The sequence below is a fragment of the Ranitomeya imitator genome, chromosome 3, assembly GCF_032444005.1.
Source record: "Ranitomeya imitator isolate aRanImi1 chromosome 3, aRanImi1.pri, whole genome shotgun sequence".
NCBI lineage: Eukaryota > Metazoa > Chordata > Amphibia > Anura > Dendrobatidae > Ranitomeya > Ranitomeya imitator.
In genome coordinates, this window is record NC_091284.1 from 502,530,315 (window position 1) to 502,556,415 (window position 26,101).

General features: G+C 39.5%; 1 protein-coding gene across 1 annotated transcript in view; it reads right to left on the bottom strand.

Annotated features, from left to right (window-relative positions):
• The window catches only part of DMD (dystrophin), a 4,179,683-nt gene extending 4,159,746 nt beyond the window's left edge, over nucleotides 1-19,937 (bottom strand). The window contains exon 1 of the mRNA XM_069757653.1: nucleotides 19,513-19,937. Coding sequence (XP_069613754.1) covers nucleotides 19,513-19,519 — 7 coding nt within the window. The 5' untranslated portion in view covers nucleotides 19,520-19,937. The remainder of the gene's footprint in view (nucleotides 1-19,512) is intronic.
• Nucleotides 19,938-26,101: the final 6,164 nt, after the last annotated feature.

The following is a 26,101-nucleotide window of genomic DNA, read 5'->3' on the forward strand; positions in this document are numbered from 1 at the left end:
ATTAAAGTTTACCCAACCTTCATTTTATTTGTATCTAAACAGATCTGCTTGAGTTTACAATAATACAAGTATCATTCAAGAAGACAATCCATTAATTATCTTCATTGCGTAGAATTTTAAAATACTGCTAAAGTATCAACAGTTCTTCTAGTGCTATGCTAATGTGTTTTTCAAGGTCGCTTTGAATATATATCTTACAGAATTCTGCATTAGAGGCTCTCTACATATGCAGCAATCTATTATTATGAAAGTAATTCTGCTGCTTGGGCATGCACTACACTTGTACCACATATTCATTTGCAAAGTTATTATGAGAGTATGAAATGTGTCCACTCTCATTTTGAATGTATTTGCGGCTCTCTGGAGGGTATTTGAAGTTTATAATTCATACATTGTGAAGTAAATGTGCACACTAGGCGCTTTTTGTAACAGCAAATCAGTTCAATAGAAAAAAGATTAAAGGTTAGCCTATTTTCAGGATACAATCACATCAACATGCCATACACAGATGAATATAAAGAAAACACAGGACTTGATTCATAAATCACAATATTTTTGTGCAACTTTAAGGTTGTATGAAAATATTAAGCCATTTGGCTTCTAGACACAAGTCTCAGCCAGCTACAAAAAAATGGCCATCACATGAGCAGGATATAAAGGTAACGGAGTGTGGCTACACCCACCTTCCAAAGTCATGAAAAAGGATGCCTCTTTTGTAATTTACTCAACAAATGTACTCCAGTTGGTGGATCAAGTTGCTGACTGGAGTGCATTTCTAACATCATCGCATGCCATTTAACAGATGCCTCTGATTCATCAAGTGGTGTGCACTTCACTATGGCATGATCCAATAAATGCATGAAGATAAATACCATCTTTTGCGGTACAACTTCTTCAAAATGCTGGTCCAAGCATTATATCCTCTTTGACTTTCCTTCCTAGCTTGGTCCAGCATTGCTCAGCTGTGGGACGTGGACTATGGCAACATGTTTGGCATCTGGTTTGGCCTTCAGTGGAGTTGTGCCCACATTAGCAAAATCCCATATGTCAGAACCCCTACCCCATTAGCTGTTTTTTTTCTCTCTTTGATGTACTCACCCTATGTGCAACTATTTGTCATGTTTTTTATGCTTAGTCTATCTTTTGATATCGTGCTCCCTTCAATAAGACTGGCATGCATAATGCCAGTCTTAAGTAAGTTGATTCCATAATGCCAAACAATAAAACTTAAAATTGGTTGCACTTATATGTCTTCTAAATTTCCTTCACCTTCAATTGTCAACCTCATATGTGACAATTTTTGGAGATTGGTATTTGAGAGTCAGTCAGTTTTCAGCATATATCATGCTCCTTTTATAGACAGCTTCTCTTTGGAACCTATTCTAGTCTCTGGGCCATATTGTGTTTAGTGTTGCTTATTTTTCTAACTTAATAAATTATAATTTGTCACTAGTAGAGAAAGTTGCCTGAGGATGGAATTAAATGGAAACAAAATCAATGGGAACTTTATAAATCTGCACGCAGGAATCTCTACTTTGTAGTGACTGCAACTAGCCATGATGATATAGTCATGATAGGCAGGAACATCAATTCAGTGCCAGGCCCCTCTTGACAATGGACCCTATAATATTTGCTAATGTTATGGTATATAAGAGAATGTTTTTGGAAAATATATTCTTCATCCCAATTATCCAACAACTGTTCTGTTTCTAGTATGACTGAGGCTGATAATACTAAAGATGAAACTATACTACCGGGTCACTGAAATATGTCAAAAAGCAGTAAAGAGCAGATTCCACAAAACAATTAAACTTAAATTGTTTGCGTAAACTAGTTTGAAATGTAGTCTGGAGAGTAGACCTATTGACTTCAGTGAGTTTTGTTGAACAGAAGATTAAATAATATCTAATGTTAAAATGTGATATTTCGTGCTAGATATTTCTTCCATTTACTCAATACAGCTCTGCGTCAGATGCAATAGGCACAGTTCACACATTTTTATTTCCCTCTCTTCTTCAAGGCAGAAGGGGACCCTCCCAGTACCTTTCTCTCTTTAAGTGCTGCTTGAAACCCCCTCGACTCAGTTTGACCACCGTCCTTGCGGAGAGCAGGTGTGACTCCATGGCCTCTCAGGCTCATTGTGCCTGAAGATTTCATCACAATTGTTTATTTTTATTCAAGCTTACAACTTGCAGTAACCACCGATCGACCAAACCACTGCACGACCAGCTCTATCCTTACCTACTGTTTCCTCACCCATCCCTTGTAGATTGTGAGGCCTCGCGGGCAGGGTCCTCTCTCCTCCTGTACCAGTCGTGACTTGTATTGTTCAAGATTATTGTACCTGTTTTAACTATATATACCCCTCCTCACATGTAAAGCGCCATGGAATAAATAGCGCTATAATAAATAATAATAATAATAATGATTTTGCTCATTTTATGAATGAGTAATGCAACACTTGTGGATATTTCATATAAACAAGTAGGGTTTTCTTACAAACAAGAGAGTTTTCTTAGAAATGGCCTTTCAGTCACATTGACTCCGAACACGTAATATTAATCTCTGATGTACTAAGATCATATTATCTGCAAAACCTTGCTTTTCTCTCTGCCAATGTATTTCTTCTGCTGAACTTTCAACCTCTGAATCTGAGTGATTATGACTGTAGTAGCATCTAAGTGCCTTGTAAATATTTTTTTTCCTAATTTTATTGTATAGTAATAGTTATGGCTTAAAAACTGGAGGATATTTCGTGGTAGTTATGCAATTTGGGTACTTGTTTTCCTGTACTTGTTGTTTATGGTTATTATTTCTTTTTTTTAAATCTGATTTTGTGTGCATTTTTTCAATACATCCCAACAAGGATCACTGATTACTTTTAGAGCCCAGACATTGGGATAATTAGATATTATAGGCTGTTTCCTAACCTGTGCATGTTAAAGAATAACTGGTTAGTAAGGATACACTGTATTGTCAAGAAATCATGCCTGATCAATTAATGTTTGTCGTACTACTTAACTGAAGGTTCAATAGGAATTTATATGAAATGGAAAGGAAGTTCTTTTTTTTGTCCACATTACTGTAAAATAAGCACAATAAAAATTCCCAATAATATTTAAAACCTTTAAATATAAATTTACTCAATTCTCCCTCCATCTGAAAACCACTGATAAGTGACGAGAACCAGCTTAATTATCATCTGAGAATGAAACCTATAAATGGATGGCTTTTAATAAAGAAGAATCAGTCAGCTTTTTTGCTGATGTTCTGTAGCAAAATTGGGCAAGAATAAGGATCCAAGAAACATAGTAGTCATAGTTTGGTCATTGTGCTACTCTGATATGTTGTCATTAGTACCTACCAAAAGTGGTCCAAAGAAGAGCAGCCAGTATAATGGCAACTGTTCAATAGAGCTCAAAGTTCATTAATGAAAGTGAAGCTCTAACATTATTACATTGCATTATTACATTTTACTATCATTATTATTGCATCATTACAAAACATCAGTGATTGTCTTACAGTTGTCTCCAGCATTATGTCCTCCCTCTATCTGAAACTGATATTGTCAAAAACCAAATTCCTTGTGTTTCCTCCATCCACTAATCTATCTATGCTCAACATTGCCATTTCCGTATGTAGTTCTACCATTACTCCCCAGCAACATGCTCGCTGTCTTTGGGTCATACTTTATTTTTATCTCTCATTCATCCCCGTTATCCGATCACTGGCTCGCTCTTGTCATCAACACCTCAAAAATATTTCTATATTTAAAAATGTTTTTAGTTTTGACTATGCAAAAACTCTTACTGTAGCTCTTATTCATTCTCATCTGGACTATTGTAACTCTCTACAAATTAGTGTCCCTTGTACTAAACTCTCCGCTCTGCAATCTTTCTTGAATGCTGCAGCCAGGATCATATTCCTCACCTACTGCTACACAGATGTTTCTACTCTGTGCCAGTCATTGTGCTGGCTACCCATCCATTCCAGAGTTTATTATAAACTTATCACTTTCACTCATAAAGCGCTCCACAGTTCAGCACCATCCTACATCCTACATCCTCCATTGTCTCAGTCTACCACCCTTCCCATGCCCTCGGCTCTGCTAATGACCTAAGACAACCAAAGAAAAAGCACCTAAGAGTAAGATCCTCAATAATCCAAATCTCCCACTTCCGTTTCCAAGACTTCTCACATGCTGCGCCAATTCTTTGGAATGCACTACCCAGGACAATTTGATTAATCTCCAATACAGTTTTAAGCATGCCCTAAAAATGCATTTCTTCAGTCTGGCCTACCACCTCAACATATTTACTTAACTATCCCTTTGTTATCCATTCAAAATTTTCTTCAAAACCAGGACCCTTGTAACATCTGTCTCACACCCTTTATGCATTTAATAGCCCTCTATGTCTGTACTCTTACACATGCTGATTGGTTACCGATTCATGAAGCATTACATGAGCACCCTATTTATTACATTGATGGCTGGATCGTACAATGAAAGCAATTGTTACCATCCACCTCTCTTGTCTCCCCTATTTCCTCATAGATTGTAAGCTAGTGAGCAGGGTCCTCACTCCTCTTGGTATCTGTTGATTTTTGTGATTATTGCTATTTTGTAATATCTTTATTGTCTGTACCAAGTCCCCTCTAAAATGTAAAACGCTGCGGAATATGTTGGCGCAATAGAAATAAAATTATTATTATTACTATTATTAACAGAAAAGGGACTGTAGCATATCTTGTTGAAAACGATGATGGCTATAAATTAAAATTTTCAGAACACACAGCACTTTGAAACTTCCAGTTTTATGTTTATCCACTGAGCTGTCAGTGTTCTCATGCTAACTCCTGTGCATAGCTAAAATTGCCAACAAAGGACATGTGAATACTGGACCATTAAACAATTGAAATAGTACTGAATATCCACCTAGTAGATAGCCAGGTACTTGCTTCATGCTTATCTGGGGAAGAGTTGAAACCAAAATACACTATAGAAACAGAACAAGGCCCATTATTAAGACTACATGTGATAGACTATTGCTAAAGAGCATTTGATCAAATCTTAGATGTTTGGTTAGATATCACAGGATAAAGTAAATTTTCTTAGGTAACGATGAGAACTAGCTTCTCAAAGATTCACTCAAACCAGTTCATAAATAAACCCATTAAGTGATGGGCTTGATTTAAAGTATCTTTCAAAGTATTAATACTTTGCTGTGACACAGATATAAACCTATTAAAAATGAAGAATTACCGTATATACTCGAGTATAAGCCGACCTGAGTATAAGCCGAGAACCCTAATTTTGCCACAAAAAAACTGGTAAAACTTAAATGACTCGAGTATAAGCCTAGGGTGGGAAATGCAGCAGCTACTGGTAAATTTAAAAAATAAAAATAGTTACCAATAAAAGTAAAATTAACTGAGACATCAGTAGTAGGGTTGAGCGACCTTTACTTTTATAGGATCGGGTCGGGTTTTACGAAACCCGACTTTTTCAAAAGTCGGGTCGAGGGAAATCAGCAAATCCTATAAAAAAGTCGGGGTCGGCCGAAACTCGAAACCCAATGCAGTGCATTGGGTTTCCAATGGTTCCCAGGGTCTGAAGGAGCGGAAACTCTCCTTCAGGCCCTGGGATCCATATTTAAGTGTAAAATAAAGAATAAAAATAAAAAATATCGCTATACTTACCCTCTGACGCGCCCTGGTACTAACCGGGAACCTTCCTTCCTTCGAATCAGCACTTTCAGGACCTTGCGGTGACGTCGCGGTGACGTCGCGGCTTGTGATTGGCCGCGCGACCGCCCATGTGACCACCGCGCGACCAATCAGAAGCCGTGACGTCACCGCGACGTCACCGAAGGTCCTGGAAGCGCTGATTCTTAGGAAGGAAGGCTGCCGGAATGAAGCAGGGCGCGTCCGAGGGTGAGTATATTCCTATTAGGTATTTCCTATTCCTATTGCCGATTCTTAGGAAGGAAGGCTGCCGGAAAGAAGCAGGGCGCGTCCGAGGGTGAGTATATTCCTATTAGGTATATACTCACCCTCGGACGCGCCCTGCTTCTTTCCGGCAGCCTTCCTTCCTAAGGATCAGCGCTTCCAGGACCTTCGGTGACATCGCGGTGACATCACGGCTTCTGATTGGTCGCGCGGCGGTCACATGGGCGGTCGCGCGGCCAATCACAAGCCGCGACATCACCGCGACGTCACCGCAAGGTCCTGAAAGCGCTGATTCGAAGGAAGGAAGGTTCCCGGTTAGTACCAGGGCGCGTCAGAGGGTAAGTATAGCGATATTTTTTATTTTTATTTTTTATTTTACACTTAAATCTGAATTCCGATACCAATTCCCGATATCTTAAACATATCGGGAATCGGTATCGGAATTCCGATTCCAGATTCAGAAGATCGCCGACTTCATGGCCGACCCCACACAGGGGTCGGGTTTCATGAAACCCGACTTTGCCAAAAGTCGGCGACTTCTGAAAGTGGCCGACCCATTTCGCTCAACCCTAATCAGTAGGTTAAGTGTTTTTGAATATCCATATTGAATCAGGTTACCCATAAGATGTTCCATACATAATACACCCCATATAATGCTCCATAAAGATTATGATGGGCCCCATAAGATGCTCCATACAAAAATATGCCCCATATAATACTGCACAAATGTTGATTATGGCCCCATAAGATGCTCCATAGAAACATTTGCCCCATGCAATGCTGCATAAAAGTTGATAATGGCCCCAAAAGATGCTCCATTGAAACATTTGCCCCATATAATGCTGCATAAAGGTTGATTATGGCCCCCTAAGATGCTCCATAGAAACATTTGCCCCATGTAATGCTGCACAAAGGTTGATTATGGCCCCATAAGATGTTCCATAGAAACATTTGCCCCATATAATGCTGCATAAAGGTTGATTATGGCCCCATAAGAAGTTCACCCTCGCCCGTCATACTCACCCTCCTGGTACGGTCTGCACATCCCTGCTTCTCTGATGCGATGGTCTCTCCAGCATCGCAGCTTGTACCTGTGTTCAGCGGTCACTGGTACCGCTCATTAAAGTAATGAATATGCGCTCCAACGCTATGGGAGTGGAGTCGCGTCCATATTCATTATATTTTTTTCCATATTCATTCATTTTTCAAGCACTGCTTGAAAAAGGTTCACTACACTTAACCCGAAATGCCGCCATCATGGGTTAAATAAAACAGCTCCTTATTCACAGACAGTGGTGTGCTGCTTCCTTTTTTGGACTACTACATGCAAGGTTTGGTACAGTATATGCCTGTAAAAGCTCTATTGCACCCAGACTCTTTCCATTTTGAATGTGCTGCTCTATTTTTCTATTTCTTGTATAGACATATCGATAGATATGTCTATAGATAGATGGATAGATATATCTATAGATATATCTGTGGATAGACAGATAATACCAAGCCTGATGTTTAGTAATAAACATAATAAAATGGTACATAAAGAGTTAAATAAAAATACACACACACACAAAATCTGCGTTAGGCCGGGATCACATTTGCGAGAAAGCTGCACGAGTCTCGCACCTCAATGCCGCTGGCACTCGGGAGCGCAGCATTCAGCTGCATAGAAATACATGCAGCCGCACACTCCAGTCCCGAGTGTCGGCATCAGTGTCGGGTATTGAGGTGCAATACTCGTGCGAGTTTCTCGCAAGTGCAACCCCTGCCTTAAACGCAATATCTGTTTAATTGAAAAAAAAAATTGAAAAATAAAATGGCTCCCACGCAATTTTCTGCACTAGAGAGGGAACGCCAGCGACTGGAACTGATGTTTATAGCCTGGGAAGGAGTTAATAACCATGGATCTTCGTCTTCCCAGGCTAATGAATTTCAGCCAGCAGCTATATATTTAGCCTTTACTGCTATTAAAATAGGGGGATCCCCCCAAAATTACATGGGATCCCCTTTAATTAATAGCCAGAAAAGGCTATGCAGACAGCTGCGGGCTGATACTAATGGCCTAGGAAGGGGCCAGAGATATTGGCTCCATAACATGAGCTCACACCCGCCCCAGAAATGGCGTATCTCTAAAATGCTCCAATTAAGGCACTTAACCTCTCTCTTCCCACTGCCCTGGAGCAGTAGCATATAGGGTAATAGTTGGGGGTTAATGCCACCTGAATTGTAAGGTGACATCAAGCCGGCTTAGTAATGGAGTGACGTCAATAAGATACCTATCTATTACTAATCCTGTAATTGTTAAAGGGTTAAATAAAGACAAAGCCAGAATAATGTATTTTAATTAACTAAAACACAACACAGTTTTGCCATCTGTATTGTTCTGCCAATCCATGTCATGCCCTCGATCTCCTGCAAAAAAATAAAAAAATAATATACCAACACAAATACTCCTTGGTCCGAAGCTGTCCATTCAATAACGAGTGTCCCACAATGATCTCCCCTATGGAGTGGACACATCAGGAGATGTGACTGCTCTACAGGCCTCCAGTGACACACTGACAGGAGACAATGGCTCCTGCAGTGTTATCACTGAGGGTTCAATGGGCTCTCACTTTACGGCACTAGTGCATGAGAATTTTCCCACACAGCGCTGCCGCAAGTGACAGTATGAACTCTGCACTCACAGCGGCGGAGGGATTAAGTGCCGAGGATTACCTCCTCTCACTGTATCACCGGAGCCCCTGGAGAGCGGTGATTGGTGAGCATGTACTGCATATGTACAGTGGGGCAAAAAAGTATTTAGTCAGTCAGCAATAGTGCAAGTTCCACCACTTAAAAAGATGAGAGGCGTCTGTAATTTACATCATAGGTAGACCTCAACTATGGGAGACAAACTGAGAAAAAAAAATCCAGAAAATCACATTGTCTGTTTTTTTATCATTTTATTTGCATATTATGGTGGAAAATAAGTATTTGGTCAGAAACAAACAATCAAGATTTCTGGCTCTCACAGACCTGTAACTTCTTTAAGAGTCTCCTCTTTCCTCCAATCAATCACCTGTAGTAATGGCACCTGTTTAAACTTACTATCAGTATAAAAAGACACCTGTGCACACCCTCAAACAGTCTGACTCCAAACTCCACTATGGTGAAGACCAAAGAGCTGTCAAAGGACACCAGAAACAAAATTGTAGCCCTGTACCAGGCTGGGAAGACTGAATCTGCAATAGCAAACCAGCATGGAGTGAAGAAATCAACAGTGGGAGCAATAATTAGAAAATGGAAGACATACAAGACCACTGATAATCTCCCTCGATCTGGGGCTCCACGCAAAATCCCACCCCATGTGGTCAGAATGATCACAAGAACGGTGAGCAAAAATCCCAGAACCACGCAGGGGGACCTAGTGAATGAACTGCAGAGAGCTGGGACCAATGTAACAAGGCCTACCATAAGTAACACACTACGCCACCATGGACTCAGATCCTGCAGTGCCAGACGTGTCCCACTGCTTAAGCCAGTACATGTCCGGGCCCGTCTGAAGTTTGCTAGAGAGCATTTGGATGATCCAGAGGAGTTTTGGGAGAATGTCCTATGGTCTGATGAAACCAAACTGGAACTGTTTGGTAGAAACACAACTTGTCGTGTTTGGAGGAAAAAGAATACTGAGTTGCATCCATCAAACACTATACCTACTGTAAAGCATGGTGGTGGAAACATCATGCTTTGGGGCTGTTTCTCTGCAAAGAGGCCAGGACGACTGATCCGGGTACATGAAAGAATGAATGGGGCCATGTATCGTGAGATTTTGAGTGCAAACGTCCTTCCATCAGCAAGGGCATTGAAGATGAAACGTGGCTGGGTCTTTCAACATGACAATGATCCAAAGCACACCGCCAGGGCAACGAAGGAGTGGCTTCGTAAGAAGCATTTCAAGGTCCTGGAGTGGCCTAGCCAGTCTCCAGATCTCAACCCTATAGAAAACCTTTGGAGGGAGTTGAAAGTCCATGTTGCCAAGCGAAAAGCCAAAAACATCACTGCTCTAGAGGAGATCTGCATGGAGGAATGGGCCAACATACCAACAACAGTGTGTGGCAACTGTTGTGAATTCTGTGGCTGAGTTCACTTCTGTGGTCACAAGTGGTATTGCAGTCTCTGGGCTTCCTCCCTCAGGTGTTTTGGTGAGCTCGTTGGCTGCCTTGCTATTTAGCTCCACCTGAGTCTGTCTTCCTTGCTCCTTGTCAATGTTCCAGTGTTGGATCTGAGCTACTGCATCTTTCCTTGGGCCTGCTGCTCTGCTAGATAAGTGCTTCTAGTTTGTTTTCTGTTTTTTTCTGTCCAGCTTGCTATTGTCTTTTGCTGGAAGTTCTGAGAAGCAGAGGGGTGCACCGCCGTGCTGTTAGTTCGGCACGGTGGGTCTTTTTGCCCCTTTGCGTGGTTTTCGTTTTAGGGTTTTTTGTAGACTGCATAGTTCTCTTTGCTATCCTCGCTCTGTCTAGAATATCGGGCCTCACTTTGCTGAATCTATTTCATTCCTACGTTTGTCTTTTCATCTTGCTAACAGTCATTATATGTGGGGGGCTGCCTATTCCTTTGGGGTATTTCTCTGAGGTAAGTCAGGCTTGTATTTCTATCTTCAGGCTAGTCAGCTCCTCAGGCAGTGCCGAGTTGCATAGGTAGTTGTTAGGCGCAATCCACTGCTGCTTATAGTTGTGTGAGGATAGATCAGGTACTGCAGTCTACAGAGATTCCACGTCTCAGAGCTCGTCCTATTGTTTTTGGTTATTGCCAGATCTCTGTATGTGCGCTGATTACTGCACGCTGTGTTGCCTGATTGCCAGCCATAACAGGCAACCTTGTGAAGACTTACAGAAAACGTTTGACCTCTGTCATTGCCAACAAAGGATATATTACAAAGTATTGAGATGAAATTTTGTTTCTGACCAAATACTTATTTTCCACCATAATATGCAAATAAAATGTTAAAAAAAACAGACAATGTGATTTTCTGGATTTTTTTTTCTCAGTTTGTCTCCCATAGTTGAGGTCTACCTATGATGTAAATTACAGACGCCTCTCATCTTTTTAAGTGGTGGAACTTGCACTATTGCTGACTGACTAAATACTTTCTTGCCCCACTGTATATGTATGTACTGTATGCACTGTTTGTCTATATGTGTATGTGCTTTTGTGTTCACATTTCCATAGAAATGAATAGGAACTGTTTTCCAAATGTTTTTGAAGTGGTTTAAGGAGGTTTTGGGGGCAGATAAAATGTTCCTTGATGTTTTTAAATGCCTTTAAAATCACGGATTTGGCATGAGAAAAAAATTGCATCATGCTGCAAGTTGCTCCAATATTCGGATCACGCACACCCACACAAGTCTATGGGTGCTGGTGAAACATTGTACTGCATTCCAGTGTAGTCCAACATCCATGGACTCAGACAATAGTAAAGATGGAGTAATGAAGTCCTCTGTCTTCTCTGAAACTGTCCTCCCATTCTCGCATGTGAGAGAATCAGATCACACTAAGATTTCATTCAGCTCAAACTCTGATCATAGGCTGAGCGGAGTCGTTAACATAATTGTCTCTCGCATCCTCTAGCTCATGTAACTACAGTCTTAGATGGACATTCTAAGAAGGAATTAAAAGAACAACAGAAGATGTTTACCCATGAAAGGAACAGCAATATAACCGCAATTTAAAAATATATGTTGTACTTGATCTAACACGCTAACTTAACACTTACTCCTCTCTGCCTTTTTAGTCAATCTCATTTTTCATCATGCTACTATGAGGGGCATTCATTAAAGATCTCCCCTGACCCACTTCCTATGTATTGAGGGCAATGAAACTTGGCAGTTATTAGTCCTTCTCTACATAGGTGCCACCTAGGGACACACACTGCTCTCATCTCTTTAAGCAACTGTAAACACCTCGCTTGTAGAAGTCAACAGGTTGCTCCAAAAGCCAAGCTGTGACTTTGGAAATCAGAGTCTCATCATCTGGAAAATGCTTGCCATTCAAAAATAACTTCATTGGAAAGAGTTGGAAGTCCAATGGTGCGAAGTCAGGTGAATAAGGGGAAGCGGTGGAATTTCAAAGCCACAGGAGGATGCTTCCATTTGAGCAACATGTAATTTGTGAACTGGAGCATTGTCTTGCAGAAGGCGGACACCTTTGGTGAGCATGCCACGTCTCATGGTTTTGATGACCTCTTGCAATTTCCGTGGCAGTGAAGCATAGTATGCCCCAGTGATCATGGTAACCTTTGCTAGGAGATCCATCAATACTACTCCATGCTGGTCTCAAAATACTGTGAGTATGACCTTGCCTGCCAAGAGTTGGGCACGTGGCTACTTTGGAGGCAGTGAGTCATGATGCTTCCATTGCATAAACTGGACTTTAGTCTCAGGATCATAGTGATGGACCCAGCTTTCATCCTGTGTGATCAATCTGTTGAAAATGTCCTCTTGGTTTCCATGGCACATCATCGTTAGAGCCTTAGAGCATTCAACTCATTCCTGCTTATGGAAAAGTGTGAACTGTCAGGGAACCCAGCGAGTGGATAACTTATGCATGAGAAGATGATCTTGGATGGTTTTTAACAGGGACCCCACACTAATCTTGACATTTTGGGCTAGGTGCCAAATGGTTGCGATTTTCAAAAATGGCAACCTCTACTTGCTGGATGGTGTGTTCCAGGAAGGAACTTGATGCCTGCTCTGTTATCCACTGGGTTCATTATTAAACCTCACACCACTTCAGCACCCTTAAAATCAATAAGTTCTGAGTTGCAAATTGGCATGTAACCTACAGAGACATATATCATTAGACATGTGCAGTTTCAGCGTCCTGTGATAAATAGAAGTGGGTCAGGGGAAATCTTTAATAAATGCCCTTCGTACTTTGCTAGATGTCATGATGCTCTACCACCAGACTGTATTTGCCACTTATCGTCCAGTCCTTCCCTGTAGTTGGAAGGCTTGTCTCAAATCATGCATGTAAGTATTCTACATGTACAGTATATGCTCTATAAGCATTACATTTCTTCAGCCTAGTAAATCCTGAAGCCCTCTTTTTGTAAGTGCTTAAGTGCAGGTGTTAATTATCTTATTTCATTGGTGCCTTCATATTCAAATTAACTAATCTATGCAACTTTGATTAGTTTTACATAGATTTTGTTTTGCATTGCATTATAAAGGGACAGAGACATAATTGTTGCACATGATTATTCATGTAGTTTTGCAATTAACATGAAGATTGGTATAACTCATTGAACATTGCAGGAAACATTTGCATTGAGATTCTAAATACAATCCAGAAAAATAAACAGTTGGTAGCTCAAATTGGCTTGATGTCTGTGGACAGTTGTCAGACTTTTCCAGCAATATGGCACAACATAGATATTAATTTGAAAGTTTTTGCACAGTAAAAAGCAAATTATATCAAAGATCTATGGCTTATATATGGAGAAGTTTACTTATTTGGTGTTTTACTTATGTATTATAGTTTTAATATATCAATGCATTAAACTACTAGCATCCTCTACTACTGTTTCTATATGTGAACTAACAATTAAATAGGCACTTGCTTATAAAATATTGGTAGAAATTCCGCAGTTTTTTGCTATTTAAAAAAAAATATGTAGGTTGCTTATTTTTCCCAACACCTCAGCGTGCCACTCTGTCCATATTAAGGCAGATAAAAGGACATGTGTCAAAGTATAGGTGTCTACAACCTCAATTATAGTATCTTCTACATGCTTAAGTAGAACTTGTGCAGTGAGTTTCATTTGAGGTTAAAGAAATACATGTGTATCATTGCCATTCAATGTGAGCAAATTTGTGCAAGCAGAATTGAATTCTACTTGAATGTTACAAAAATGGATAATTTTCAGAATACAAATTTTTAGTAATTTGGACTGCGCACATTCAGCAAAATAAATGGCAGCAAATGATTAAAAAAGAGCAGGCAAATGGTCGAAAAATAAAAAACTATTACTAATTCCACCGCTCACCTCTTCGGCTTCCACCACTGTTTGCGCTTCCCTGTACTCTTCTCTACTTCTACTGCCACAGTTGAAATCCAGGGTCTATTCACGCTAGGCCATGACTGCTGGTAGCAACAAAGCACAGTGTATCTCTGTGCATGCATATAATAAGAGCGTGCCACCATCGTGACATCACAAAATGTGCTGCAACCTAACGACATGCACTCTAGGCCAGTAATTCCAGTTGCAAATAGGCTTAGGACATTCCTGCGCTTGTTCACAGACATTCTGGGTTTAGTTACAATCGAAAGTCCTGGCCTAGCACGATGAGTTGAGTATTTTTTTTATACATCTTACAGCTTTTGTGCTCTATGGTTTCTCCAAAAAAGGGAGATTGAACTCATGGAGAATAAATTCATTGAGAATTGAAATGTTTTTGCAATATCTGCACAGTTAGGAGAATTTGAAAACATTATGTGTCATTATGCCATGTAAGGTACGGAGTTGACTAGTGTTGATGGAAAAGAAGAGATATCAGATAAACCACCTGGCATGTCTTCATGAATAGTGAAAAAACAGCAAAGCTTCTTAATAAGTATTAGCAGGCTGCTAATTTTAATATTTATTTATTTATTTTAATACAAATTTGGAAGTGGCATGTCAAATGCCTACAATTTCTATGTATCTTTCAAATATTATGGTAAATGTGTACTTAAAAGAAGACTGGCATAGTCTCTTAATGCATTGGTATTTTAACATACAGTATAGTAAGTCTTTTAAGCAATAATCCAGGCTTCACTGGAAACTCTTATCAAGCAGTGCAGTAAACAGAGCCATCATTAATGATCTTTACTCTATATGCTACATAAAAACATGTGAAGGCAGACAGAAGCAATATGTTCAAGGAGTTTCCCAATACTTTTGTATTTTATATACGTTTAACACACAGTACCCTCACCGATCACCTGTCATCCCCTCTAGAGGTGGAGGGATGTAAACAGTACTTTACAGAACACCACAACTCTGTACACCTTTTAGTGGCCGTTGCTGAGAAACATAGAGGTTGACCGATAAAGCGCTGTCTTCGTTTTCTTTTTGTAAACAATTTACCCCTCATGAGAAGCATTCTTATCAACATTCCCTAACAGGTGTTAGGGGTCGAGTTCCCGCCTCTGCACAGGGGGAATCTCGGGCCATCTCCGCCACAGTCTCCCATTCTTCTCCTGCCACAGTGGAGCCTGCTCAGTGGAGACGTCAGTCCCAGCGTCTTGCACAGTCCCACTCAGTACAAAGAGTTACTGCTGCTTTTCCTGCTTCTGCCATTGAAGTCAGTGCTGGGCAGCGTCGAGCAGACGCTTCTGGGACTAAGTCCTGCTTTTCTCGTTCTGAGCATGCCCTGAGTAAGATCTCTCAGTGGAGATCGAGGGTCACATGGTCAGATACTGCAGCTAAGTCCATGCTATCTGTCCATGAACTGCTATCTGTCCATGAACAGGAGCTGTACAAATTTCCTAACATTATAGGTTCCTCAGTGCAATGCTTGATTTGCCAGTCTGGTGTGACATCATCTGTGCACCATGCAGGGTACAGATCATTAAGCACTAGCACAACAAATCATAGGACAAGCCCAGGAACCCGCAAGATCAGGAAATTTGTTAAAGAGAACAGACCTCTACAGTAGACTGGGGTGATACAAAATGATTAGCTCATATCTAATGTTAAATCTCTGTCTGAACCAGCTCCAGTAGTAACTGCATTTGTTACCAGATACTTCAATACTCATTCTGTGAGAGGCAATGGCAAAGGAAGAAAAATTATGGCCAATATCACTGGCTGTCACAGGTTCTGTTTAGCCAAGTATACAGGTATACTGGCATGAGTAGGATCTGTGGTGATGTCCAATCAGGTAGAATGATTGTGTGAGCTGTCCAACAGCATAATCAGTTCTCCACTGTGGCCAATGGGACAGTACCACATCCTACTTAAAATCCCAGAATAGTTCAGGGATTTGCCCATTATTATTTGGTTTCCCAACATCTCTTGTGCCATTTGCTTTTTCTGTCCCTTATTCTGATCCTTACCATGTTCTGTAAACATTCCTGGTCCTGAACCTGGCATGCTTGTATCCACATTTGACTGACCTTTTGGTATATGACTCCAAATTTCCCTCTAACTTCAATATTGTCTACTGTTTATGTACCTGTTTTTGTCCCTTTTGATACTGAAATGATTTTATTTGTCAAAGTTTGCCTCAGACTTCTTCCTCCAGCCAGCAGCTACTCATGGACACAACTTGAAGGACTCAATTGTAAGTCATGATTCCTGTATAGGTGTTAAAGGTTGAAGACTGGGTTTCCTCTAGGATCTGCTAGATGGTGCGTTTTGAGCCAAGTTTGACTGCAGTAGCCTTTTTTGACTCATGATTTCCTTAGACTTTACAATTTTATTCCAAAACTATTGTAAATCTAAACTGGAGGAGATACTCATGTTAGCTAAACTAGCTGTTCATTACCTTTTTTGGAATAGACTGTAAAACATAAAACTAGGTATCTGGTCTAGTTTCTATATGCACATGTGTTATTTTTACCTTTTTCAGCTTTTGACTAATCACTTCCCATAACAGAGTTGCAGGCCTAGTCACGGGTTCACATCACAAAGTTTAGTTTAATACAAAGTGGTATTGAAAACATCCATTCAGAGTTTTTATTAGATTACTTGGTAAGTAAATTGCAAAAAAAAAGTTTAAAAAAAATACACTTTTTTACACTTTGCTAACTTTCATTTTGAAGTTTCCAGACTAGGAAGAGTAAAGAGGTGAGGCAGAAAAGTACCAACATATCATTACCATTACCAGATTGCCATTCTCGTTTCCAACTTTGACATACCTATATGATTTTAATTCAGCTCTATCCATGCCAAAGCCAAGACAAATTTAATAGTCTTCATAATCTTAGAAACTTTCCATTGTAAAAGGGAAGTGCAGTGAAAATGGTATGTAACAGACTGGAGTAAAAAGATGACAATTTGACGTTTGTAAACTATAAGCACTGATATTTAAAATTATAAAGCTCTATAAAACATTGATTATCACATATCAAGCAATGATTATATTTGATATGACTATAATATTGGAATGGACAGGATTTCCCAAAACTTTGTCATATTTCCACTTAAGTAAAGCTTTGAGTAATGTCAAAGGGTTATGACTGATTTGGCAGAAAGCTTTTCGTATGGAAATGAATCGTGGTCCAGATCATAGACTTATTTTTATTCTTCTTTAATAATGCATATGAAGTTCTTTTAAGTTACATTTTCTCTTTAATGAATGGACATATTGCATTAAATTGAGAAATAAATTAGCTCAAGTGCCTGCAATACTTTCACATAGTTATTTTCAAGCTGTATTTGCCGTAACATCCTATTTCGGCTCCTGTATGCCTCTATGCTGTTAAATCATATCATTTTCTCATGAAAGATACATTAATTTCATAACAAGTCAAGAGGCCACAGTTGTCCATTTGACCCTATGCACTTCTGTCCATTCTACAATAGATATGAATGAGAAGTCAAGTCATTTTATATCAGTAACCCTCTACATTTTAGCCTATCAGCAGGGCTTTTACAAACGAACTGTATGCATCATATTAAAAAGTAAAAGTCTGTAAAGCTTTGCTTCAGAATTCATTTTTAGAATTTGTTTGTTTAGCTGGTGAAAAATTGATAACAACTAGCAACCTCTAGTGGTTTTCATGCACCTGTAAAATGAAATGAATCAGGCCACTTAAAACTAATAAATGTTACATTTTCTGGGTCAGGTTGAAAAGCTGTTAAAAGAAGTACTAGGTGTTCTTCATTAGGGGAGGAAATTGGTTTAGCAGTGCAGAAAAGCAAATTATTAACAACAACACTAGATCAATGCACAATAAACATGGAAAGCGATAACTGATGGCTGCTCAAAGATTCATTTTGTCAATTAAGCATGGACTTAACCATTTCTTTACGAGAAGAACACGAACAAGAAGGGAAGGGTAGCATGTTCTTTGCTTGAATGAGATCAATACTATTTAAGTAGCTTTTGAGAAAGTACATTTTGTCAGCACTTTAAAAACAGAAGAGAGCAGATGCTGAAATCCCGACATGGTTACCAACAAGTATTTATAAATCAGCATGGTAAAAATACTGTAAGTGTCACAATATTGTATCACTCATTCAAAGTTGGCCAAGACGCATACATATGCTGCATCTGAAAGCGTGATTGCTATTTGGTCACTCAGTCAATTGTGTTAGAAAGAAAAAGTGAAGTAAATTAATAGTAAATGAAGTGCAAATGAGCCAAACCATACAAAACAAAGCTCAATCTAGCCAGATTGAGAAAAAACGCTAAATAATCATACATTGGCAAAGAGAACATCATTTTCCATTGCGGGTATTTTATTCCTAGCACTGACAAACACATGATAATAGAGATATAACAAGCAGTGAATACTATTGTGCCCAGTAATAAGCATTTCCGAGCAGAATACAAACCAACCCACATAAGTGTTAAGTTGTCGAGCGTCACGCCTGCTGGAAATCATATAGTTGGTAGCAAACTGTGTCATTTGCTGCTCAGTGGTCTTAAGTAGTAGTGACATTTTAATTACGCGTGTTATATTAAAACTGAACTCCTGATAAGTTCTCCTAGAAACGGTCACCTGTTGTTACATATCAGGCAATGGAGAAAAGAAACCACACGTGAAATTGCCAGCTACTCCTCTGAACATTTTAAAAATTAAATCTCACAGAATCTCCATATTGCACACAAGATCATGAGTGACACAGTCCCAATGCTACAATTTCTACAAATGCAATAATAATCACGGCTGGTAGAAAGAATACAAATGGCTCCACAGACAGTCTTCATTATTCCATTTCATACAGTCGGACACGCATAAATTAAGATCCTTAATCAAGCAAGTAAACGATAGAGCAGCTGCGAAGACATCAAGTTGGCTAAACGTGAATACAGTTCAATAGCTGAGACAGCTGTTCGAGTTGCTGGATAACCCTGCAGGAAACCACTGTTTTATTTTCCTGAGTAATACTGCTCTTAAAATACTGAATAATGGCTGAACATAAGAAGAATAGATCAAAAGGGAAACTCCAGATTGCAGCTTAATATTGTGACAAATGGAAATAACAAGGCAGGGGGTTATTGTGTAGGAGTTCAGCCTAATCGTGAGTTCTTGTAGATTACAACATGTACATCAGTGAAGAATTCCTCTTAAAAGCTGGCATTATCTTGTGCTCTTTCTGCACTTGGCGAATCTATTGACATTTAAGCTGTAGCTGCTCCTGCACTGACTTTAAGACACGCTTCTTAACTTAACCCTTTAACGGAAAAAGCCCTGGAATGGTCAGTACCAGCAATGCGAAAGGCTAAGGGTTAACACACAGAAGAAATACAGTGTACAGAGTTTATCTGCCATCATCATCTAAGATGAGGGCGCAGAGCATTTTAGCATAGTCTTTGTCACAGTCAGGTTCTTATTACATTCATAATGATAAGATGACTTTGCTAATCCTACCTTCCATGCCAGCTGCTTTTTGCTCGTCACTCCATCATGCCAATAACTTGGCTGCTGTAACAAATCAAGATAGTGCAAAACAGCATCTTTTCCCTGCATCTGTCATCTTCCACAAAGCATTCTATTACTGCCGACTGCTGGGAACAAGAAAGTCTATTTGAATTCCAATAGCTCCCCTCACGCATGATTCAAGTTAGGTTAGGTGAGCATGCCTAACATGATTCTCACCGTCATTTATTATGCAGCTGCTACACCGTCGGTGTGGTAACCAGTGATTTAATCTGATACGTCGGGCTCACAAAGCTAATTCTTGCTGCAAGCTCACATAAGCAAAAAAAAGAAGAAGAAGCAGTGTTCATTTAACGAGTATTCCTCTTGTCGGAGCCACACAGTCACTGCCTCGGCAAATCTGTTTTAAATCCCACGATTCTTCTAGTTCTATTGGCTGGCATGACTCGGAGCTGGCCAATTTTTTTTTTCTTATAGGAGGAGTGGCTTTCTGTATTACTTGCTGTAACAGCCAGATATGCGCTGATAATCCAAGTAAACCACACAGTGATAAAATAAGGAATCGTCACAGATCATACGACATGTTGGATACGCTGCATCCTAGGTGGATGTTTTCATTTCTGATAGCCAAGACAGTCTTTCATAATAACTAAGGGAAAGTGTATCGCTGGCAGGGGAGGAAGCTTCCCAAGGAATCAAGGCTGAGATGTAATTACACAATGCTGATGTAAATCTAAAGCAGAATAAAGGTTGAATGCCATGCGTCCCTTTAACTTGGAGAAGCAATGAGTGGCAGGAGTGACAGGCAAGACAAAATGGCTAATTAACATTCCACCAGGACATCAAACAGCAAGCCCAATGGTGACCTACATGGTCAAATATCACAGACACTCATGCCACTTATCATACGTTATAAGGAATTAATAAATATGTTTCTAATGCCATCTATGGAGACTCTGAAGTATTGTATGTGATAAGGGTTATTTTACGGACTGCAATGAAATGGATCAAAGTTTTGTCACAGTGTAAGTCACTAAATTGTCAGAACGCTGCTCTCATGGCTTTTTGGTGCAGATATTTGCTTATAGACTAAATTCACACGGCAAAATAATTGAAAAATTTATCTAACTAAAAATCTATTCTAATCCTGTGGTCAGCTATTTTAGCAGAAAACTAATGGATTTCTGCATTTAGATGAATAGGACACTGGTAGAAACTTCTGTAACAAATCAGCTGTGTGTGAAAATACTCTCAAAGATATTTTTTTGCATTAATTATTTAGCTTTTGTTGGTCTGTTTTCTGAACACTGGGTACTTTTTTTTTGCCAAGAAATGGTTAAATGTAACATGCTGATAAGTGAAGTGGCTTGATAGAATGAGTATGGGTTATGAATGAGTGGGTGGGAGCCTGGTCATTATAAGAGTGAAGTATATTTGATGCATTTGAGGATACATTCCAACATACTTCTTTTACGTATATTTGTAATCTTTTTTTAATGGATACTACGCAGACACAAAATGGCATATGGCTGTTTTCACACTCTTTTTTTTACAGAATTATGGTCCCCTAAAAAGATACAGAGTAAAGATGATTAAATATTTCTAAATTAAAATTTAAAAGCTTCACAGAATTTTTTCGTTTTTCAGGCATATTGATGCGTATACGGATGAGCGGATCGATCTGAGGAGTCGAATTACCTGATGTTTCAAGTGCATTCAAACACTTTGAGATTTGATTTCAAGTTTGCAAAAAAATAAACAATTTGCAAGGCACCATTTCCCCTACTGCTGAAGCATGAGAGAGCAGGTTAATGTAATTTTGCATTGCCATGCGGGCATCTCAATATTTCAGTACGTGGTCAACACAGAGTAGCGGTTCCCGTTGGAGCAAATTTTGTATAGCAGAGTCCTTTTCCATTTCCAGAAACACTGACAAAGTATCTTTGTACTGTAAAGCGTAAACTTTAATGGTCAGCAGGGTACTGTCTCTCGCTTGTAGAGTGTAAGTACTTCTGGTCAATGGGGTCCTACTTCACTCTTGTATGTAAGTTTAAGTGAGTTTTCTCTCCTCACTCATTCATATGTATTTTCTCAACAATGACAAGATTTCCAGTGGTTTACATAAATGTGTTCACCTCAAATCAAATTTTTTTGGGGAAAATGTGGTGAAGTCTTCGAATTTCAAAAGATTCTTTCATCTCTAGATTTGAATGCACTGCAAAGCCTCTATTTACTCTGAAAAAAAACAGAACACATGCTTAAGGTGACTCTGTCAGCAAAGAATGATTATCCTAACCAAGTGCAGGTGCTTAGTACGTCTTGGCGGGGCCAATCATTTATATACACCTTCCCACTGCTTGCTTTCCATCTGTCTCCACCTTTACTAACGATATGAAGTCAGAGTTGTCAATCAAAGAAAGGAGTGGAGATTGAGGGAAAACATGCAGGTTGAATAGTGTATTTAAATGATTAGCTCTACCATGATGCACTGAGCACCTGTACTTGGTTTGAACAGTCATTCTGTGCTGACAGAATCTCTTTCCCACTCTGTTGTCTTTTAGGACTGTTTACAACCCCTCTCAAGCTTGGTCATTAAAACACAGCTTTAAATTAGTGATGGGAGACCTGGAACAGTAAAATTTGGGGTACAAACCAAATACCTAGTGTTTGTGCATTGATCCCAAACATGAACTTCTCCAGGAAATCCGTGTTACTGTAAGGGGTCCGGCAGCCCAAACATCGTCTGTTTCCCATGCTGTCGTCTGTGTGACAGTGCGAGAAACACCGGCAGCTCTGATTGTCAATGTGTTCAGTACCACCGATCAGATGACAGCGTGTGAGCCAGCAGCTCCGACCAGCCTTTAAACAGGTTACCGCCAGTCACAGGTGTTGGCTGATGATAGTACTACTTTCATCATCCTACACCTGCTCTTGCGGATAGCAACAAGAGCAGGCATATGATGACGATTAGAGTATTCATCAGTTGGTGACTGTGCAATAAATAAATAGATAAAAAATGGCATGGGTTTCCCTCTATTTTAGATAAGCAGTGCAGGTAAAGCTGACAGCTGTATGCTTCAACCCCCAGCTATTTTCTTTATGAGGGTTGGTTATCAAAACTATATAGTTCCCATACAAAATGCAATTAATTAAATAATGTCAAAAAAATGGTGGACTCTCCCCTCATTTTTGACAACCAGGCAAGCTGCAGCAGACAGCTGGCTGCTGGTATTCTCTGTTTGGGAAGTAGCCATGAATATTTTTCCCTCCCCAGCCTAAATATAATAACCCTTAGTCAATACAGAAAAGACACCTCTATTATATGTGCCAATGCTAGCTCCTTGCTCAGCTCTTCCAATTTGCCCTGGTGCAGTGACAAGTGGGGTAATATGTTTGAAATTGATGCCAGCTGTTTTATGGCACTGACATCAAGCCCAGTGGTAAGTAATAGAGAGGTGTCTATCAGATGCCCCCATTACTAACCCAATAGTCAGATTGAAATAAACAAACAGCAAGAATAAAGTCCTTTATTTGAAATTAAAACTCCCCACCCACTGTTACACGTTTATTCACAAAAAATAAAAATAAAAAGCAAAGTTATACTCATTTTTCTGCCAATTGATCCAATTGATGCCCAATGTTCCACTGTAAAAAAACAAAGATAATAAAACACCATATTTCTTACCTGAAACATTAGCTAGTGGTTGAATCCAAATAATCTTACATGTACTGTATATAGTTTTGGATTAAAACGTAACCTTAAATATAATCATTAAAAAGGGGTAACTACCATGTACAAAATACAAATAGGTGCAAGGTGCATAGGACAAACAACACTTAAAACGCTGTGGGGTGCATCATGAGCAGACAGGGAAATTTTTTTTGAACCCCTCTATCTGCAATAGTCTGTTGCTTAAATCCCTTACCCCTTTCACGCAGACTTATTCCATTACTCGTTCACGCGGGGTATAAATATATTCTATATGGATAAGGTTTCTTTGGGAATGTCAGTCTGTGGTCATACCCAATCAGTGCAACCTCCACATATTAGAGTGGTCAAACACCCACTACTCCGTTCATCAATACTCAAAAACCATGAGTCTATAGCATAATTGCATTTCAGTAGGTGTGACCCATATGTATATCAGGACCCTATCCACACTATCAGGTCCGAATACTCTCCACAAATAAGACCCTCTTCTGAAACCACATGTAAAACAAAACTAACGTACAACAGATAATGGGGTCAACAATGTCAGCCGTGCCAATACAGAGGTGGTGTCACTTAATGATGCATCTACCCATTTCATCAGTGGATACTCAAAGATTTACAACTCCCACCTTCCCCTTTAGGAATTGAGGGGATTGACACAGTATAAACAATAGGCATATTAAGCAAACTGGAAAGGTCTCACCCGCATTGATGTAATCAAGGACATGGCCTTAATCCGGATACAGCGGTGGACCCTTTTAACCCCCTCCTGATGCGTTTCACTACGCTCATCCTGGGGCCAGCGTGATAGTGCTATCAAAAAGACGTTGTCATTGTGCGTGTCAAAAATAACACCTGTCATAAATAATCAATCAATGGTCATATACCCTGCCAAAGACAAAAAACAGTACACCACATTCTTCACTTGTCCGATGATGATCCATTAATGGCCATGTCCCACGACAATCCGGATGGTTTGGAGAGCAGTCACATCAGTGATGTGACTGCTCTACAGGTCAGCTAGAATACACTGAGACAGGACAGAGAGAATGCTCCTGCATTGTGAGAAAGGTCACCTGAGTCCATAGCAGATAAATCTCACTTACAGCATTACATGCATGGTGGGAAAATTCTCACTCAGCGAGCTGTGCTGTAAGTGAGGTGACTAGGGTTCATCAGCTATGTTCTCACGCTCCTGTCTCAGTGTGTTCCAGCTGGCATGGGGGTCACATCACTGATGTGACTGCTCTCCTAACTATCCAGATCTTTGTGCGACATGGCCATTAATAGATTATCACCAGACAAGTGAGGAATATTGTGTTTTATTATTCATTGTCTTTTACAGGGGACAGGGGCATCAAAGGTTAATGGCTGACAGATGAGGAATATGGTGTTTTATTATTTTTGGTATTTTACAGTGGGACACGGGCATCGATCGGTAGAAAAGTGAGTATAACTTTGCTTTTTTATTTTTATTTTTTGTGAATAAATTTGTAAAAGAGGGTGGGGAGTTTGTCTAATAAAGGTCTTTATTCTTGCTGTGTGTTTATTATAATCTGACTATTGGATTATTAACGGGGGCATCTTATAGACACCTCTCAATTACTTACCCCTGGGCTTAATGACAGCACCATAAAACAGCTGACATCAATCCCAAACATATTACCCCACTTGCAACCGCACAGATGGGGTGCCTTTTCTGGTTTGACTGCAGGTTGCTATTTTTAAGCTTGAGAGGGCCAATATCCATGGCCGATTCCGAGTCTGAGAATACCAGCTCCCAGCTGTCTGCTTTAGGTTGGATGGTTGTCAAAAATGGGGGGGCCCTCACTTTTTTTATTATTTATTTCAACAATTAAAAGATACGGTGCGGCTATTTTTGATAACCAGGCAATATAAAGCTGACAGCTTCACCTTCCACCAATGAGAGCAGGTGTAGGATGATGAGAGTAGTACTCTCATCAGCCAATGCCTGTGATCGACAGTAACCTTTTTACCGCTGGTAAGAGCTGCTGTTTTTTTTATAACTTTCCCTCCCTATCTCTATGAAAAGAGTAAAGCTGTAAACTGTGACATTCTCTACCTTTCCTGATTGGCTATGGTTGCTTCGTTCCCTGTCTGCATTTATACAGACTATGAGAGTGCCTTCTGAATCACTTTGTTATACTAAGTGATATAACTATAAAGCATTGTGGTGAAGCTCATCAGGCCACACCCCACATCATCTGGGCCCTCTCAGACGGATGCAATCTCCTGCAGAGTGTAAAATAGCAGCAACATTTTTGGCAATTTGTGGAAAAAAATTTCAGTTTGAATGTTCCGCGAATGTCTAAAAATTCTACACAAATTCGATTCACGTCAATTTGATTTGCTCATCTATAATGAATTGGCATGTCAGAGTTTAGTCTGATTTACAGATCCAATTCATACATTTTAACCCCGTAGTAACCAGGCCACATTTTTCAAATCTGAAAAATGTGCCACTTTACGTGGACATAACTCTGGAATATTTCAACATATCCCAATGATTTTGAGAATGTTTTTTGTGATACATTGTATTTTATGATAATGATAAATTTAGTTTTAAACATTTTGATTTTAATTACAAAAATATCAGAAATGAAACAATTTTTTTTTTAATTAGCAATTTTCAAAACTTTTCAATGATTATCCCTTTAGTCCAGAGAGTCATGCCACACAAAATAGTTAACAAATAACATTTACCTTATGTCGGCTTTAAATTAGCGACATCTTAAAAAAGTTATTTTAGTTTGTTAGAATGTTAAAAGATTTAAAATTGTAGCAGTGATTTTTCATTTTTCAAAGAAAATTTGCAAAACTAATTATTTTAGGGACCTATTCATTTTT